Source organism: Pseudonaja textilis, chromosome 2 (genome assembly GCF_049901715.1).
Source record: "Pseudonaja textilis isolate UNSWEBS1 chromosome 2, rPseTex1.2, whole genome shotgun sequence".
NCBI lineage: Eukaryota > Metazoa > Chordata > Lepidosauria > Squamata > Elapidae > Pseudonaja > Pseudonaja textilis.
In genome coordinates this window covers 182,287,097-182,307,904 of record NC_141991.1, presented here as the reverse complement: position 1 = coordinate 182,307,904, position 20,808 = coordinate 182,287,097, and the positions used below count along the sequence as shown (strand labels likewise).

General features: G+C 37.1%; 1 protein-coding gene across 2 annotated transcripts in view; it reads left to right on the top strand.

Annotated features, from left to right (window-relative positions):
- Nucleotides 1-20,808, top strand: part of FOCAD (focadhesin) — a 140,125-nt gene that overhangs the window by 116,391 nt on the left and 2,926 nt on the right. Inside the window, exons 30-42 of one of the 2 annotated variants that reach the window (XM_087926563.1) lie at nucleotides 44-163; nucleotides 1,913-2,035; nucleotides 3,395-3,472; nucleotides 5,879-5,950; nucleotides 6,912-7,014; nucleotides 7,486-7,566; nucleotides 8,410-8,538; nucleotides 10,025-10,140; nucleotides 10,477-10,737; nucleotides 13,145-13,231; nucleotides 14,499-14,676; nucleotides 17,449-17,546; nucleotides 20,506-20,754. In XM_087926563.1, coding sequence (XP_087782689.1) covers nucleotides 44-163; nucleotides 1,913-2,035; nucleotides 3,395-3,472; nucleotides 5,879-5,950; nucleotides 6,912-7,014; nucleotides 7,486-7,566; nucleotides 8,410-8,538; nucleotides 10,025-10,140; nucleotides 10,477-10,737; nucleotides 13,145-13,231; nucleotides 14,499-14,676; nucleotides 17,449-17,546; nucleotides 20,506-20,754 — 1,695 coding nt within the window. Of the gene's footprint in view, nucleotides 1-43; nucleotides 164-1,912; nucleotides 2,036-3,394; nucleotides 3,473-5,878; nucleotides 5,951-6,911; nucleotides 7,015-7,485; nucleotides 7,567-8,409; nucleotides 8,539-10,024; nucleotides 10,141-10,476; nucleotides 10,738-13,141; nucleotides 13,232-14,498; nucleotides 14,677-17,448; nucleotides 17,547-20,505; nucleotides 20,755-20,808 lie in introns of both variants that reach the window. The other variant, XM_026718356.2, reaches the window with a different exon arrangement.

Here is a 20,808-nt window from a genome sequence, read left to right as displayed (position 1 = left end):
AATGACTTCATTCTAATCATTTCTTACTTTTTCTATTTTGTAGATTCTTGCCTACACAATTGCCTGTGTCTGTGTTTCTGCTTTCAGCACTAGGATTGTTGAGGCTACAGAGGCCGAAGAGGTTATGGACAAGTTGCAGAAATTAACAGAAATGAATCAGCAGGTCATATAAAGCTTTTAGATCAATTTTATGCTTTTATATTTCTGTAATATTTTATGTCATCCTAGTGTTTTCAGCAACAGCATGAATGATCTGAAAAGCTAATCAAACAGCTTTTTGAAATGGAGGCAGCAGGAAACCTTAGTCCTGTATGTCTGTGGAGATTCTCAATCATCCAAGTCATGGTTGTCCCAAAGGTGCTTTTCCAAAAAGCAACTCTTGTTTTTTTTTCCCCTGGAAAACATTTCAATTCTCATCCAAGAAGCTTCTTCAGTTCTCAGACTGAGATAGGATTCAAATTTGAATGAAATTGGAGAAGGAAAAGGGAGGGGGAGAGATAGTTACAATATCCAGATTCAGGTTACAGATGAGACAGATTTCAAGTACCTTATCTATTGACAATTGTAATGTGTAAATAACCTGTATACTGAGATGGCCTGAAAACTTTGCAAGTGCTGTTAAAGTCCTGCTTTTCCAAAACATCCAGTTTGAGGTTTGTCAGGAAATTTGCTGGGAGATTGAAATGCTTTGATATTCCTTTGTTTTGAATCCTGATGTCAAATTTGTGACCTACCAGAATCTTAACAAGAACATGCGTAAGATTAGAAGTAAGTTCATATACTTTGCTTCCATTGTGATGTATGCTATCATTTTGCCAACAATATCTATCTGAAATTTTTATGTGTCTGTTATTCAGTTATTCCTTTCTGGTGACTGCCTGGACAAATCCCTGCAGTTTTCTTTGCAAGGATTTTTGGAAGTGGTTTGCTGTTGTGTGCTTCCTAGACCTGTGAGAGAGTAACTGGGTTTGTACCTATGGCAGGACCAGAACTCTGGATTCTGGCTAGGACAAATGGGAGATAGTCCTTGTGCAAAAGACTTAATGAAAAACTGACATATATTAATACATTACAATTGTTAATTGATAAGGTTTTTGTGATTTGTTTTATAAGTAAATTGCATCTGCATAATCACTTTTCCTTCTCTTCTTTCTCCTGCCTTTGCTCAGTGTAAATCCTTCATCTACAACTGATGAAGTGAGTTGCAGTTCAAGAAAGCATAATAATAAGTTTTAATAAAAATTCCTATTCAGAAAAGTTAGTATCAAAGTCCAGATTTTTTTTTGCCACTGTCAACTAACATGGCTTCCTCTTACAATGTCCAAATAATTGAAAATTTTAAGAGTATAATCTCAACTCATTTGGAGGGTACCAGTTGAAAAAGGCTGCTCCATAAAACATGGCCATCTTATTCAGGACTTTGAAGTCATTATGTCAACTGTTTCCCTGCTCAGAGTCTAGCCTGCTAATTTTTAATGTAATTATATAAAGAATACTAGGAAACTGAAAGGGGTCACTCCAAAGTGGAAGGGGATGATGTTTACCATATAATGAAACCATTCATGGCTTTGCAATCTTTTAATCTGGTATATTTTTGTTTGTGAATGCTAAGATTTTTTTTCACTTTTAATTACACTTGATCTTAAGCAGTATTTTATCTGGTTTGGAAGAAGGGCTGCTCTGTGAGCAATACTGTACAGTGCAAGTTCATTTCCATGCTTGAGTGCGACAACGTAAAAGCATTCTGATTTTGTTTCAAAGAACTCACAACTGTACTGCAGTACACATCTTAAATTAAGGATTTCTCTGCCCTTCCCCTTTCCTCTGTTTTTTTTTTCTCTCACTTTGGAAACTATGCAAAACAAACGGCCTTTGTAATGTGCTGCCTGCTTTTTGTCTTATTCTGCTCCAGACACCAGGTTTTGCCTTAGCCTTGGGGAGCCTTGTTCATGGATTGTCTGTATGCGGGCATGGAAAAGCAGATGTTCTCAGCAATAAGTTATTTCCTGCCTGGATGAAAACTGTACTTGCCGAGGTAAAGCACTTGGAACTGGATGAGTTGACTGACAGCTAGAACTATTCCTGGGGATGCAGTGTGCCAGTTGGCTGCTTTTTTTAAAATATGGAATAAATTTATCTGTTTTTGCTAGCTGTGTTTAATGGAAAGTCTTGAGGCTTAGAATGGCCTGATTCTATTCATTCTTTTTTCCCCCAATGAGACTGGCTTATTAGGGCAACCTGGTCTACCCAACTATGGGATGAAACATACTGCTTCCACTTTCATATTTCAGCCACAATCCAGAAGCCTTTGCAGGCAGCCACTTTCACGACAAACTATTTTTGTGTTCAATTCCATTCTTTTTGTTTCTATTTCCCCCACTAATGGTGGGATTTTACCGGTTCTGTCCACTTCTGTAGAACCGGTTGCTCTGAAAAGCAGCAAACAGAGAACATACATAGAACCGGTTCTATGTCTACTGCTGTTTTGGCCCACCTGCCCACCCGGGCTCTTACCTGACCTTTATTTCCTGCTTTTTCAACCTCAGGTACTTTGCGTGACACAGCTGCGATTGAAAAAGCAGGAAAAAAGTGCTTTTTCAACCACTGCGCACCTGCGCACAGCGCTGCTCAGCTGTCCAGGCAGCTAGCTGATGATGATATACATGCGCATGCAGCGCACATCAGGTGTGTGTGTGTGCGAGAAGCATGCATGTGCACGGAAAATGTAAAATCACTGAACCAGTAGTTACACTGGTCGGATCCCACCCCTGTCCCCCACTGATAAAGTACACCTGAAGATCCGGGATTCATGCAGTGGAGCTAAGTGAGCTTCTGGATCTTCTAAATTATTGAGAACCGGGCTGCGCTAAGTTTGACCCAGGGCCAAACTTACATCAGCAGATGTATTTCCTAGTTCCTACACTGCTTTTAACTGGAAACCAGTGGCATGGTAGAAATTAAGTGAAGCTGCTTAACACTTCCCTGTCCATCTGTTCTCCCCACCCCAGTTGCTTTACCACAGTATTGTTTTTTAACGGATAGAAAAGCAACCACAAAGATTTCGAGGGTTAAAGTGGTTGAAGGTGAAAGTTTCTAAGCAGTCATTTTTCTCTTCCCTTTTGTGTTATTCATTTCTTCCTGACCACAGAGTCCCATAGCTGCATTTCATTTTTGAAATGATTAAAAGGCTGAATAAGATATGGATTGAATCCTGAGAGGATGAGTGGAAAGCTTTCCATTTCACAATGCTGATAGTAGCATATTTGGTATCAGGATGTCTGTCATTGGATCAGTGGCTAGAAGAATTTGGGGGAAGGGGGATCTTTTCTTGCAGGAAGCAATTCAAGAACATTCACTTCTTCTCTAACAAACTTTGATTTTGCTTTGATTCTAGGGAGCCCCTACAATGCAAAGACTAGCAGCAGTCAATGGCTTGGTCTCTCTAGTGGGTTCTGAAAATACCATGATACAGGTAAAATAAGGGCATGGTTATTTCCATCTTGAATTTACATTGTTTTCAAATTTAAGAATAGGAAGGTAACTTTATAGGGTAGATTTAGGAGAAGAGGCAGAGCCTGTGGGCAGAGTCAAGAAAGGACTCAGCCTAGAATTGTTGCATGTCCACAGATGCTCCAAGCCCAGCCCCTCTTGAATTCTGTTGTCTTTTATCTCGCACCAATTTAGTACTGACCAATTAGTGGGCTAGATTCTTGTGTTTAGGCTTGAGCAATAAACCTTTTTTATTTGGAATTTATCATATGGTCTTGATTCTTTGCTCCTTATATTATATTTTCAGGTGAATTGAACAAGCCCCACGGTGTTGCAAAAATATGCTCATATCTTGTGGAAAAACCATAATGTCACGTGAAATTTAGGCAACTTTAGTTCCTTGAGAGCTGCCCCAGAGTGGTTCAGATTTGGAGGGGGGGGGCACAACAGTGTACATGGATAGCAGTACATAAACATCTAAGTCTTCTTTTACGTAGAGCACCCTTATAGCTTTCTCTACAATAACACCGCCAATGCTTCCTCTGCCCACTTCTGCCTAAATGGCTATTTTGAACCATTTTACTGGGAGAATGGCCAGAATATAACTTTGTTTCCTTGCTGCCTGAAAGGATATAAGGCTAGGGCAGAATGTAGTACGGAAAGAGCGAGAGGTCTGTAGATGTATACATGCCTGCAAGAACTGCTGCTCATCCTTCATTCCATAGTACTTCTACTACTAGCCACTCTTTTCCCATATCTCTATTCTTGTTTTTGGAGGAAAACCCTTCTACATTTAAAAAAACAAACATGATTTTTATAGGAAAATGCTAAAGCAAGTTGCATGAGCATGTAACAAAAAATGAGAGAGAAGTTGTGCGTGTGTGTTGTCCAAAAGCAAACTCCAACTACAGGCTTCACAACCTGCTTCCCTCTGGATGTCTTGGTTATCCGAGTTCCAGAATTCTTTGGGACATCTAGGTGAGAATTTGAGGGGGTTACCAGCCTAGCACCTCTCCTCTGTATTGCTCTCCTCTAGAACCAGCAGTGGTTTGCCTAAGTTTCCATCAGTGATGCGGAACAGACTTTGCCTCACCAGACAGGGTGGTCTGGGTTATCCCTCCATGCATGAATGAGAGACAAATGTTTATTTAGAATATATAGAACCTCGATTCTTTTTTCTTCTCTGTGTTGCAACATATTAAGTATTTAGTTTAGGATTACACAGTATTTTTCTTTTGAGTATATAGAAGTTCTTTTAATTTATGGTTACACAATGTTTTTCTTTACAGCAGGGGTCTCCAGCTTTGGCAATTTTAAGCCTGGAGGGCTTTAACTCCCAGAATTCTGGGATTTGAAATCCTTCAGGTTTAAGATTGCCAAAATTGGAGACCCCTGCTTTAGAGTATATAGAGGATCACTTCTGGTCTCTTCTGGGTGATACAATATATTAAGTATTTAGCTTATTATTACAGAATATTTTTCTCAGTTATACTTTAGTGTGATGAAATATAGGGAATCTCTCTCTCTCTCTCTCTCTCTGTGTGTGTGTGTGTGTGTGTGTGTGTGTGTGTGTGTGTGTATGTATGTATTCACTGATAAAAATAAATAAGTTTTAAGTGATTGGTGTTTTCCAATAACAGACATCAATACAGAGTCAACAAAGGTATAGCTTTTACTCAAGAGATATTATACTGTAGTGGTTAAATGTAGGATTAATCCTGGGAAAACCCAAATTCAAGCCTCCCCTCAACCAAGAAGAAGCTAATTGGGTGACTTTGGGCTAGTATCAAAGAGATGTCATTGGGAAAAATGGGGAAAAGGAGTATGATGTGTTCCTGTATATAACAAACACAGTAAATAAATAGCTGAGGAACAGATAGAGTGGCTTACTCAAATAAGTGACTTACTCGAATTCCCTTATGCTTCCTTGATTAGTAACCTATAGAGTGTAATGTCATGTGATTTATTTATTTACTTGTATCCTGCCCTGATTATTTTTACAAATAGCTTAAGGCAGCAAACATATCCAACATATCTTCCTCCTCCTATTTTCCCTACAATAAAACCCTGTGAGGTGGGTGGGCTGAGAGAAAGTGACTAGGTCAAAGTCACAAGGTGGCTTTCATGGCTAAGGTGGGACTAGAACTCAAGGTCTCCTGTTTTCTGGCCTGGTGCCTTAACCATTAGACCATACCCAACATTGCTTTAGCAGTATGCGTTTGGTGTTAGAAAATAAAATTGTTCTCATTTTAAATGAATCATTTGTGTGCGTGTATGTGTGTACACACATACATAAAAGTTCCTCACCATATAGATGTGTTGGCTTTTGGTGCAATTTTTTTCCCATCCATCAGTGTTCTCCCATTTCTTTTTCCTTTTTTTTAAATAGCTGAAATCAGAAGCTATCCAATCTTCTCAGTTTCAAAGCAAACTAAATGAAGTTATCCGAACCCTGACTCAGGTATGGGTTGACCTATTGGCATTGCTGTGAAATTATTTGGGGGTAAAGTATGGAATTATCTAGGCAGGTCTTTAAGTCCTCAGGTCCTCTATTTCAAAATTGCTGTCACTTTTTTTGTGACATGGTAAAATGATTAAATATAAGGGAATAATTTAATTGTCAATGTAATTAATATGATTCAAACACATAATATTTTGTTGCTGAGGTTATCTTGCTTATTACTTTCCTGGGCCCATTTCCTTTTCTGAAAGAGCTGGCTTGAAAATGGTTATTAATCATATCAGTCTTTTAACGAGGTTAGAAAATAAACATTGAAATTGCTGTCCACTATCCATTGGATCTGACACACCATAGTTCCATCTTCAGCTTTATCAGTAGTCTTTATTCTAGCTTGTAGTGACCTATCTCACTCCAACTAATCATTAAGAAAAAAGACACCTTAATAGCAGCCCGCACTTATGGTCATAGTGATTAAAATTCACTTTCCAATTTTGGAATCATAGTTTCTTTGCTTTGTATTTTGTATTTCATATCTACTAAATATTCACAGAGGTGTACTCTCATTTGAACAGAATGACTTTCGAGTATGGGTATAATCAGGCAACAGTCCCAAAATAGTTTTATATAGTTTTTGCTGTCATTTTTGTTCTTGTTTTGGATTAAAGTTTTCTTATTTAGAATAGACATGAATTTTGTTACAGGGAAAATATTCACAGACAATTGAATGGTCATGATTGGACATTTTTCCTTCAACATTTGCCTATTTTTTTTCTCAAAGAATAAAGCACCTTTTATTCTATTATCTACAGAATGGTATGGTCTACTCACCTAAATATTGAGTGTGCCTACAGTAATATTATGGGGAACACCACATTAAACTAGTGACATTTATTTTATAATTATGATAACTTACATACAATGAATTATAATTTGGGTTCATTTGTGATGCTTCTCCTTGCAGGTAATCAGCTTTTCTGGGGTGATAGGCCTTCAAGTAAACGCAGCATGGATGTTAGGACATTTGTACCTTTCTAATGTGTCTGCAACCCGTAGTCGAACATCTGGTAAGTAAGCTTCTCATGAGTTTGTAGATTCAGAAAATGTCAGTGGAAAGAGAAAGAGATAATAATAAAGAGTTTTGATATGGCTGGGGCTTATTTTTGAGGCTATGAGGTCATCTTGAGTAGAGTGTCTTTTTTCAGTTCATGGGGAGGGCACCTGTTGATGACTCTGGTAGAGAAAAGTTTTATTTCTGGTTTGCTAGCACTCACTGAATTTCCCACAGCCTGCTTTTTCCTACTCTAAGTTGCCCTGTGATCAAGAGTTAATCATATTGGCTTTCATTTCATTAAATGTAAGTGAAATGAAAGTTACTTTTTGATTTGGTCCTGTCCACTATTTCCAGCGTACTAAACAAATATCATGCATGGACCTCAGTTTTGAACTCTAATGTCAGGCACCTTTCTATATTCTGCTGTAAAATTGTCAAGTGTAAATGTGAAAATGGTTAAGCTGATTTGTCTTTGTGTTTACAGTTCCTTCTGACTTTAGCTACCTCCCTGAGAAAAGTTTCCTTAGAGCAGCCATTGATTTTATTATAGAAGGCGGAAAGAAAGGTAAACAAAAAATTATTCTATGGGGGAAACATCTTCCAGTGAGGAAATGAAATAATTATTTCACTTCTCTACCACAAATGTGACATGATAATTGAAAGAACGGTCCAAACATTTTTTTTTAACTATAGAAATTATCAGCATTCTCTTTTACAACCGGAGAAGACTTATATTGCTGATGTGAACTTATGATTCTACACATTCTCAATGACTGTAATATGGACACAGCCAAGAGTATCCCTCTACTTTTTTCCCAAAGAATCCGAATTTTTACCATTTACAAGAAGATATTTATAATAGAAAGCAAAGGGTCTGCTTTATGGACTATGGCAGCAGTTTCCAATCTTTCCAGCTTGATGGAACAATGGCGGCGGCGGGGAGTGGGGATGGTTTTGTGTGTGCGCCACTTTCACTAATGCAGCTGCATATGCAAGCTCTCGCTCCCCACCATTTCCACAATATGGTTCTGAAGGGCCGGGTGTTGGGGACCCCTGGACTATGGAATAAAAAATGGTGCATGCCCATTTCCTTGTGTCAGTTTTAACTTCTTTCGTGTCAAATTGGGGTTCTTAGGTGGGAAATGGAGGGATATCTGGACCGTGTTTGTATATTTATTTTGAATATCTGAAGAAAAGGGGGGAATGGATCTGGACCTTACTCTGATGAAGGGCTTTCATACCAGATATTACTATGAAGATACAAAATGATTGTATTTTTAAAGCTCAGTAAAATATAGTTAAAACTCACAAAAAGTAATCAAGTTGTTCTTAGTTTTTATTACTATAAGACATGCCAGTTATTTGGGGTATCTAATTCTTCAAGTAGTAATCGGAGGCTTTGTTTTAGGGCCTGGAGAAGTTCATCCAAGCTTCTTAAAGGCAGCCATGGCACCCATTGCATTGATTGGAGGAAGCTATCAGTATCCCCCTTTGAACTGGGCATCAATTCTTGCCCCGCTGCTGCGACTAGATTTTGGTATGCTTAAAATAAATAAATAAATAATTGAATCTTGTTTGTATTCCTTTGAGTAGATAAATAATTTCATCAAATCTCTTCTTTTAGTATAGAGCAACATTTTTTATTTATCCCCGTTTATCCATTATTAAGCATTCTTCATAGGTGGTGGAAGGTGAAAACTTTATGCATTCGATTTCCTTGTAACTTAAAGGGCTCCATTACACCATTTGTTTGTCATGACATTTGAAAATTTAAATTTGCGTCATAGATTTCAAGGAGCAGAAGAAATACAATTAGAACAAAAGTGCAGCGTCCTCTCCCATATGACAGGACTTGGATACATGGTGGAGAACTGATTATGAGTTTCCTTATTTCCTCAGCATGTATTCTCAGTTCATGTAAATACCATTTTTGTTGTACTATTTGTTTAAATCTAAAATCAAGTCAAGCTCTTCTATTCTAATATATTTAAATTTTGTTTAAAGTCCTACTTGGCCTTGGTTGACTAATGCAAATTTTTCTATTTATCATGCTCCTGTAATTGGATTTTAGTTTTATTATACTTTTAGAATAATTTTTGTAACTCAGTATCAAATCAAAATGTAATTGCAGTCATCTATTGAATTGAGTATCTGCTGGAACATAGAAAAAGTAAATGGTAAGTGTAAACAAATGAAATAAATACTTCATGTATCTGAAATGAGTAAATAAGAGATAAAGACCATTTCACTTGGTTTTCATTTTTGCACAGAACCAGGCACTCCCTGGTACCCGATGATTGTTTCAACCAGGATCAGCACTAGTATATAGGTAGTCCTCAACTTACGACCACATTTCTATTGTTAAGTGAGGCTTTTGTTAATGTCTCACTTAAGTGAGTTTTGCCCCATTTTACCACCTTTCTTGCCTTAGTTGTTAAATGAATCACTGCAGTTGATAAGTTAGTAACCCAGTTGTTAAGTGAATTGGACTTCCCCATTGACTTTGCTTGTCAAAAGGTCATGAAAGGTGATCAAGTGACCTTGGGACATAGCAACAGTCATAAATACAAATCAGTTGCCAAGCGTCTGAATTTTGTTCACATGATCATGGAGATGCTGCAACACTTGTAATTGTGAGAAATGGTCATAAGTTACTTTTTTCAGTACCACTGTAACTTTGAACAGTCACTAAATGAACTGTTAAGACACAGATTACCTCTGTACTGCTTTTCTGTGGTCCCTGAAACATTACTTGTATTCTGTTATGTTTTCCAGGGCAATGGAAATTTCCCTGAATATAGAACATTAGAACATAAGACTAATGGAATTGGAAGGGACCAACTCTATTATTGAGTTGGTCCCTTCCAACTCTATTATTCTATGCCAATAGTAGACCAACTCTATTATTGAGTTTTAACTCAATAGAGTTGGAAGGATATATAGGAAGTTGAGGTTGGTGTTTTATTCCAATCCTTTTGCTATGTCTTCTTATGACTTCAGTTCTCCATCCTTTTTTCTTTTAGGAGAAGAAATACAGCAGTTGTGTATTGAACTAGCTGTGACCCAGGCCCAATCATCTCAGAATGCAGCAGTGATTTTAGGCATGTGGGTGGCACCACCTCTGGTCTACAGTCTAAGTGTATGTGTTCTTTCTCTAATGGGTCTATTTCCCTGTTTTGGGGGTGGACATGGAAAGTCAGTTTTTTTTACCATGTGGTTCCTCTCCATTCAATAGAAAGGGTGGGGGGAACACATATCTTAGTGAAATAGGTTTATACTCTTTTTAAAACTAACCTGAAAAAGAAGAAACATTTGTAAATGTAAAATGAAATCATATTGGTTTACGTATTCTTCAAATACATACATGTATTTTTCAAAGACATTTGTTGAAAATAATAAACAATCAACTATGATTTAACGTTGTAATACATATTAGATTCCTGTGAATCCCTAATGCTATGAATTTGCTCATCAGATACAAGCCAAGAAGTACCTTTTTTCTTCCTTACCTCTGTGGATGAAATATGTAGCAGAAGACAAACAGCAGATCTTCACTGAAGTATTTATGGTGCAGCATTTTGAGACAAAGAAACAGTCAAAAAACCAAGACCTTTGCTGGAATATTTTGCAAGGACTCAGCCAAGCTATGAAATCTCCTAGCCCAACTCAGCACAGCTGGAGTTGTTTTTGCAAGGCTGCTGAGAAGATATTTGAGCTTTTGCCAGATGAGATTTGGGTAAGGAAAAGTAAACATTTGAAGTATTAAAATTTTGCTGAAAAAACGTCTCATTTGAGAAGATAAAAGAGGTTGATGAACTGGAAAGGCTAGAGGAAAAAGAATGAACTGTGACATATGCAGATATTTTACTGCATACAATATTTTAATCAGAGCTTTCATAGAGATTGCCTTACACAAGTATGCTGTAGGATAATCTCTTGTACTTTTTAAAATGAGTATGCATGTAATTTGAGGACAACTTAGATCAACATTGGAAATGTCTATTTCTCTGATTACTGTACCATTGAACTAGAGAATCACATTTGATTCCATTGCTTCAAAAAAAATCTATTAACTCAATTAAGTTGGAATTCCACTCAGAGGATGTTCACTGAACTGAGTTCGTGTTAGAAACTGAAGTACTGAGTGAATAAGATTAATTGAAATGTTATTTTGCAAAATTTTCCTTGGGGCCTGATATGGCAAATATATAAAATGGATTTAGAAATGACCTAAGCTGTTATTTTTAATAGAGCAAAATCATATTTAATTCTGCCCATTAATTTAGAATTATGATTGCAGGACTTGTAAGGGACTCCAGTCTTAATGGACAATACTGAAGCCCTTTTTACATGTTGATTTGAACACATTCAAGGAAAAAGTGGGGAGTGGGGTTATTCATACTAATCCTACCTCCCTCATCTTCTCATGTGCATGGGACTAAATTTCTCTAAAATCATTCTAAAAATGATTGCATTCCTTTGATCAAAAGTGTGTTTATTTTTATACTTATTGCAAATTTGAACAATTTGCAATAAACTGGGCAACTTTACAATTAGACTCGGTGGCTCAGTGGCTAAGATGCTGAGCTTGTCGATCAGAAAAGTCAGCTGTTCGGGGGTTTGAATCCCTAGCGCCACGTAACAGAGTGAGCTCTTGTTACTTGTCCCAACTTCTGCCAACCTAGCAGTTCGAAAGCAAGTAGAAAAATAGGGACCACTTTGGTGGGAAGGTAACAGCGTTTTGTGCGCCTTCAGCATTTATAGTCATGCCGGCCACATGACCACAGAGATGTCTTTGGACAGCGCTGGCTCTTCGGCTTTGTAACAGAGATGAGCAGCATCCCCTAGAGCCGGAAACGACTAACACGTATGTGCAAAGGGAATCTTTACCTTTACCTTACAATTAGACATCTTCATTTTATCGAAAGCATAGTTCTCTGAATATTACATTCTTGAAGTCTCGGAAAATGTAACAAAGGCCAAAGTGACATGAAATGAGGAAAAAGGGCACTTGGTGGACAATTATATGTGTATATATAGAATTGTAAAGAAGGCAAATCTGGCTTATCCAGTATTTAAAAAAGCAGAAATATAATCTTCTCATACATTAGACTCTTTATGTTTTCAGAATTTGAGTGTATCTAGTTACAGGATAAAAAGATCCCAAAACAATTTTGATTTTTTTTTATTTAGAGCCTTACCAGTAACGTAACACAAAGTTATTGAAGCAGAGAGTATTAATTTCCAGGCCACAAGCAGTTTTTTTTTTTAAACTCTCTTGATGTTTAAAAAAAAATGGAACCATACATGACATTCAGTGATTTAACTCTGTACTTCCCTATCAGCTGTCATGGCAATGGGGCATATTTCTTCCTTACAACTGCCCTATTTATTTTGCCTTTAATATCCTGCCTTACCTCTTTCTTCTGCTTTTGTCTAGTTTTCTTGCTTATTGAAGCATGGGCTGCATTCAGGAAATTTCAGTGCAGTCTTTCCACACACACACATACACATAGCCCCACCCCCCCCAAGATTTTGTTGCTTATTACATTGGTAGGAGGAGGATGAATGATAGTTTGGGTTCCAACAGTAATACTATTTTGATTTTTACACTGGCTTTTCATGGGTATTGTATATAGAGGTTTTCAACATTTTAGTCACAGGTAGTCTTTGGATGCTTCTGGATTGAAAGGATTAGTCAGCTATAAGCTGTTGTCCAGGAGCCTTCCCAAAGAATGTGTGTTGGTAAACAAGCAAACATTTTAGTCTTACAAAACAACCTTGGAAACAAATTGATGGGGTAGAGGTTAGGATTGTTTTGGTTTATATTAGGCACATTCATGTAATGCTGTGCATAAGAATCACTAGTTTGATCAGTTAATAAATAGAGATATCACTGTGGGCATTTATGATACTGTATTTGTCATTCCTTTATTTTCCAGTAACCTCAAGATAGTTTTGGTCTCTGTTTAAAGCAATATTGTTTTTGGTACATGGTATCATTTGTTCACATTGCTATCACTGATAACATTAAGTAAAAGTTTAAAATTTGAAACAGAAGAATATTAAAATCATATATCACAACATAACTTTTCTGGCTTGGCTAGGGCTAAAACATGTCTTTGTTTCTATTTCTTCAGCAGGATGATGTAAAGATGTATATACTTGCAGCAAAATGTCTCTCAGAAATGGTTGACACAGAAATTGAACGGATTACAGAAGTTTCAAAGGTAGATGCATTTTAGCCTTATTAATCTTTTATGGAGATGGAGGATAATTATTTCTGTCTACTGTTCTACATAACATTATCATTATTGTTCCAAAGTCTAGATGCATATAGTAAGGCAGATTTTAATTTTATGCTTTTATTTAAAAATAATTTGAAAATAGGGTTTGAGTAATTAAGGTATTTCCTAGTAATATCATAAAAATGCCACTTCTTGGTTGGTTTGGAAGTAGATACTGAACTAAAATCCCGATAACCTTAAAACAAGAGTTTGAAAGATGATACCATTCACAAAAATAAAGTTATGTACATAGTTTTCTTAAAGTAAGTAGCATGCCAGGGACTAATCTATTTTGGTCCTGATGAGACAGGCAGAGTGGCTTTAATTTATTACCCCCTCCAGTCTGAGACAGAATCAGTATTGATGGCTCCACATGGGAGACAGACAGACAGACGGACAGACACGCGCAACTCCCAATATTTGTGTAGTTTTATGTTCTGAGGGCTAAGCCGCTTTTTGTCAAGAAGCTTTTTTAATAAAGGAAATTATAACTTTTTGAACTAATTTCCAGAAGTGTGAAGATATCCAACTGATTCTTATTCACCATACCAGAATTATTTTTGTATGAAGTGAAGTATTGCTGTCTTACACATACATGTAACACTATTTTTGCTCTCCAAGTCAGTCTTCAAATGCTTTGACCCCATAAATCATGGTTTATAAACTAGGGTGTACTATCGTGAAAGGTGTTTTTATTTTTTATCCCTCAAGCCTGATTTCCTTCTTCCTTTTGTTTATTAGTATTATGCATTGATTCAGAACAATAATTGTGCATTTTACACAACCTACTTTATTCGTGCCCATAATTGGAGAACTCTTTAAATTCATGGCTATAATTTGTGAATCATAAAGTAATCATAATTTAAATTAACTATGATTTTCATATGTGTGTATATATAAAATGTGCAAGGAAGGGAAGAAAAAAGGATTTAATTCAATAGAGTTGGGAAGTATATGTATGAAACTGCATCCTGATTTTCAATTAGGGTATGCTTAAAAACATTTTAAATGTTGCATTTTGTTAATGTGAAATTCAGGAGCATCGCCAGAAACTTTTTCAATGGAGAACTCTTTTCTGATTATGCGATGTCTCTTTTTCTTTCTCAGAAATTGTGAGGAAATGTTTCCTGTCTTCAAATAATAATGAGTAAGAACTTACACCATGGAGCCTGTTTCCTATTTTTCATCCATTTCATGGTTTGTTTTGCAGAACAATTTGGAAAAGGTTGCATTTGTCAGAGTTTATTTAGTATCTCAAGGCAGATTTCCTTTGCTGAGATGGAACGATGTGATTAGTGTTGCGGCTGGGTGCCAGCAGAAAGAAACCATTGTTTGGATGCTGCTGCACAGCTTTTATCATGCACGAATCCTGAGCCATGAAAACACGGGTAAGATATCATGGCCAAAAACAAAACAAAACAAAACAAAAACGTGGGCGATCCACTAATCTCCATTTACTATCATTACTAAGAGTAATGTATCAAACCTCCTTTTATTCACATTTGCTCATTACTTTCTCCCCAGTCCTTCTGTAGAACTATGCATGCGCAAATACCCGCTTCCCCTTCCCCTGTTCCAGTCAGACATCAGAAAGATGGAGATTTATTGAACTGCTAGTAGACTGCATTTGGCCTTGTGGAACATAAATTGTGCAAGGTCAGCATAAATTCCTGGAGTGTATTATTTACAGTCCTTTTAAAAAATATCCCCCCCCCCCGATTCCCTTTCAGATTTCCTGAATGTTGGTATATCTTTTTCTCTTAATTTTATCAGAGCTTCATGTGCTATCGGATCCTATCAATACATAAAGAGAATCTGAGTGGGGAATAAAATAACAACAAAGTTTGGTACTTATTTCATAAATTTATCCATCGAGCACTGTGCCTGTGTAAAAAAAAAAAGTAACCACTCTCCCACCCCTATCCAGTCAATGCAGTTAAAATAATAAAAGCCAGTTGTACTTGATATTTCAGTATATAGATTTGGACCCCTCCTGCCCTATATAAACCTCACAAACTTTGCTACAACATCACCATACAAATTCTAAAAGCACACCCTATCCTGCTGTAACAGGTTTTTGAAGACTTTTATTAAAAAGTTATTAATACCTATCAATTTGAGAGAGAAAAATTACATGCAAACAATTTAGAAAGCTCTAAGCTTTGGTGATATACAGTCAGAGATACAGTGTTGAAATAGAAAAGACTTGGGGCAATAGTGGATCTTTCCAAGAGTGGTTGTCCTGTCCAAATCGATCCAAGAGCACAGCATAATACCATCCAGGGAGTCATAAAGGAATCATGGACAACATTCTGGATCTTCATGCTTCTCTCAGCCTGGTTAAATCTGGAATTCATAAATCTACCATCAGAAAAATACTGTATAGAAATGGGATGAAAGAGTAATGGTGGAAGCCATTGTTTATAAAAGAAGCGTTGATCTTCATCTGAGTCCTTAAAACTGATAGAAACTTGAAATAACTTTTTTTTTAATTTAAAAAATCTGTAAGACAATCTAATTTGGAAGAGTTATTATCCTACAACTCTTAAAATGCCTGTATGAATGGGCATATCTCTACAGAACATAAGACATAGAATAGAAGATAAAATAATACAGTTGGAAGGGATCTTGGAGATCGTCTAGTCCAAATTCCTACTCAAATAAGAAATCCTATACCATGTCAGACAAATGGTTGTCCAGTCCCTTTTTCAAAGCCTCCAGTAGTGGAGCACCCACAACTTCTGAAGACAAGCTATTCCATTGGTTGATTGCTTTCGCCATTAGGAAATTTCTCTTTAGTTCTAGGTTGCTTCTCTCCCTTGTTAGCGTCCATCCACTGTTTCTTGTCTTGCCTTTTGATGCTTTGGAAAATAGTTTGACCCTCTTGTCTTTGTAGGAGCCCCTCAAATATTGAAGCACTATGGAGAGAGACGGAGGGAGGGAGAAAGAGAGGGGGGATGGAGGGGGAGAGAGAGAGAAACCCATTGTAAGCCTCTTTTTCCTTAAGCCATCTTCAATTATTTGACCATCAATCAATCCATTATTGCCTTCAAGCAATTCTCAAAAATCTGCAAACTTCACAGTTTCTGGTAGAAACATTGAATTAAGTATCTTATATTTAAAACAGTCTCTGTGGCCATGTGGCTATGTGTCTTCAAATCAGTCTTGTTTTTTGGTGCCTGGCAGGACAAATCTCTGTGGTTTGTTTGCAAGTTTTCAAAAGTGATTTACCATTGCCTGCTTCCTATGGCTGACAGAGTGTGACTAGCCTGAAGCTATCCAGATAGCTTCATATCTAAAATGGGACTAGGAGTCACAATCTCTTGAGTTTTTAACCTGGTATCTTAACCACTACACCAATCTGTGGCTTATCAGTACCATAATGATTATAAAATAAAGCCGTTTCCACTGAATCAGGCCTCGTTTCTTTACCTAGACATAGCCATGTCAGTTTCTTGACAATTACATAATAGTTATTTCTATTGCCATCTTCTTATATGCTTTTTGAGTTCCATGTCTAATCTGTAACTGTTTTGAGATTTCCTGGTTGTCTCCTATCCAAGAAGTAACTAGCTATTGCCACCTATTGATCATTAGAAAATAATTAAAGCAATACTCCAGCTATTTAGATCAGGGGTGTCAAACTCAATTTCTTTGAGGGTCGCATCTGTGTTGTGTTGGACCTCAGGGGGCTAAGGTGGGTGTGGCCAGGGTGGACATGGTCAGCTTGATGTCACTCATGTCAGGTTCGCTCGTGGTGGCCTGAATGCTCTGCCAGAGAAAATGGGCTCCCGGGCTCCGTTTTCAGTTATGACAGCCTCCTGCAATCCTCTGCCAGAGAAAACAGAGCTCAGGAGAGCCATGGGCCAGGCTCTGTTTTTGCTGGCACAGGCCGGTCCTTTGCTGTTTCCAGGGTAGCCCTGCGGGCCAGATCTAAGCACCCCATGGGATGAATCCGGCCCCTGGGCCTTGAGTTTGACACCCCTGATTTAGACCCTTAAATCCAATATGCATATCATTTTCAATATATCTGAAGGAAATGTGGTTGTGGAATTCTTGTGTTATGACTGGAAATGTGGGGGAAATGTCCATAAGATTAGGATTACACAACATTTGAAAAGGGGTGTGTGATTTTGACCTCTGTGCTTTTGCTTTTATAGGAGTCTTAAAAAGAATGGAGTGGCTCTTGGAATTCATGGGATATATTAAAAAAGTTTCCTTAAATACGGCCTCTGTGCAAAATGTTTCTCCCCAAGAGGTACATTGCTGAAAAATTACATTTTGTTTCCAGACAAGGAAAATAAATTGAAATGTGTGGTTTAAATTCTTGTGAGGAATATCAAGAAATGCTTGCTTTGAGAGAAGATCATGTTATTATTTCCATAATGAAAATGTCAGCTTGTTGAAACACACACACACGCACACACACACACACACAAACAAATAAATAAATAAATAAATAAATACATACATACATACACACACACACACACACACACACACCAAAATAATATTTGGGGACTCCTGTTTAAAATTTGGAAATTGATCATCTGGAATGCCTGACTAGTGATAAAATCTAAGAAGAAAATATTTTGAATGTACATTTAGAAATAGCTGCAATTAAAATTCAAATGCTTTTAAGATTTGTAAAACCATCGGTATGATTTGCTTGGCACATTATTTAGCTGAATTGAATTATTCATATTATTGTCATTATAATAATAACCCCCAAATACAAGATGTAATGAAATATAATCTCTATAAAATAGGCAGTGAAAATCAAGTAAAACATATCCAAAAACTTTACACTCCACACTCCTATCTAAATGGTTTTCTGATATATTAGAAAACTGCAAGCCAGACTTTAATTTTGCATATTTATTTTCTTTTCCATTAGTGTCAGCAGTAAATTGAGCAGAATTCTGAAAAATCACGTGTTCTTAATTAATTATATGTCAATATTTGAGCCATAGTTTCTGGAGCAGTAGCAGTAGAATGCATAAAGCACAGAGGTGTATTTAGATCACTTTAAGCCAAAAGCAAAACACATTTAGGTTAGCCTTTTATGTGAACCAGATTAAATTCTGCTTCGTGACTTGTATTGCTTCTTGTTTTCTGAGGAAAGCATAAAATTCATTAGCATAGAATTACTTTATTAAGTTACATATTTTATTGTGAATAAGCCCCATGAGGATAGTAGTAAGTTTGATTGGTCGGGTAGTCCTCAACTTACAACAGTTCAAAGTTACAATGACGTTGAAAAAAGTGATTTATGACTATTTTTCAGATTTATGACCGATATAACATCCTCATGGTCACATGATTTACATTTGGATGCTTGGCCACTGACTCACATTTGTGACCATTGTAGTATCCTGGGGTTGTGTAATCACCTTTTGCGACCTTCTGACAAGCAAAGTCAGTGGGGAAACCAGATTCACTTCACCGAGTTTCTAATTTAAGAATTCCAATGATTCACTGAACTATGTGGCAAGAAAAGTCATAAAACGGGGCAAACTCACTTAACAGATTTCTCACTTAGCAACATAAATTTTGGGCTCAATTGTGGTCATACCTGTACTGCTAGAACCACAAATGAAATTGTAGTGGAAGTAGTGGTTTCTTTTATATAGCAATTTCTCAGCATAAAGCTTAAACTGGTATTACTAAAAAATTCTCCTAGAATTCAGTGTTAATATATGTTGGCATTATAGGTAGTCCTCAACTTACGACCATAATTGGACCAGTCACTAAATGATGCAGTCGTTACAGGAGTCATCATGTGTCTAGAGCCAATTTTATTACTATTAAACTATCTGCAAGATGTTGCAGATGTCCTAAATGGGAATTGGTTGCCAAGCTCTCAAATTATGATCACATGACTGTGGGCGTGTGGCAACAGTCATAATAACTTTGTTGATGGATCATAAGTTGCTTTTTTCCGAAGCTCTTACAACTTCGAACCATTTTTAAGTTGAGGACACCTGCATTTGTGGTTTAGAAAGCAGAGTGTTTCACATATCTTATCTAGATATTCACACTAAGATCCTTTGAGTCAGGATTTTTATTCCACTCCATTTATTTTACTGAGACAATTAGTGTTATTTACTTGGCCAAGGGCACTGAATAATAGATAGATTGGTTCTGAAAGCATCTCTATTATAGGAAATACTCCTGAAGCTGAATGCAGAAAAATTCCTGATCCACAATTCATTCTTTTATTGTCATACGTACAAATTTCTATCCTTTCAGATAGAAGAAGAGCCCTTGTGTAGTAAATACTTTTTAGAGCTGCGCGTCACTTTGGAATCAAAGACAAAGGTGCTTAAGGACATATAGGACTACTTGTTCAGTCCTTGTCTGATCCTCCTTAAAGCAGCTGTATCTTTCATAGGATTATAAGGGTGCTGTCGGCACCTGCAACATGATCCTGAGGAAAAAAATATATTTGCTTTAAGTAGCTGGAACCAAATGTTATGTGCATGCCCCTTTTGGCCTTCAAGGTTGAATTTGTGAAGACTTATTTTTATTTCTTATATATCTGTTAGATCCATATCCCATCTTTCTTTCAGGATTCAAGGCTATACATAAAACAGTCACTGCTTCAATTTTGCCCCGCATAACCATCTTGTGAAGTAAATGGGGTTGAGAGAAAGTGACTGGCCCAAAGTCAGATAGCGGGCTGAAGATGGGCTAGAACTTGGGTTTTCCCAATGCCAGTCTGACCGTAACCACTATACCACAGTCCTAATAGCCACCATCTTTATCTTATCAACAAGTCTACAAACTGGTGCATCCCATTTATAAGAAAATGACAGAGCTAATAAAATATGATCCTCCAGATTTGAAATCTGGAACTCCCTACACTATAGTTATTGCAATGTTAATGTGCGCTAATGGTACTTTTTGGAGACATTTTTATATTAGATGAACAGGCTTACTTACAACATAGCAGGATATATTATAAAATATTGTACTTAGTCATTTCTACAAGCTCACTTGGTCTTTCTAGAAATCAAAGATACGTTTCTTTTGTTCCAGCCTGATATAGCTCATGTTAAAGAAAAAAATATACTAGCTGTAAGACGATTAAAAAGGTCTGGTAGCATTCTTCTTCTTAATTGTTTGAACTCCATAATTTATAAATTATTGTGGCTCTAGACCTTTCCAGGCTTCACTGATCCCCTTAGCAAAATGTGCATCTGTTTCCTGTTCAGGCTGTCAGCTTCCTGTTGTGGATTTTCACCGCTTGTGTGGTTGCCTGGGCTGATCATGCCTTGCCAATGCTACTTGGCCTTAGTGCAGACTGGTCTGCCTGGCAGTGTGAAACAATAGACAGAGTCTTCGCCCGTGGCTTAGGCAAGCGTCCAGTGGATATTTTGGCAGTCAAAGAGATACTCACCCTTCTTCCAGGTAGCTTGGAAATTCTGTTGACCAAAGAGCCTTGGAAAGAGCAAACACCAAAGGTATGTGTTTTAAGTTGTACATGTCCACTGGACTCATGATGGGCTTGAACCTTT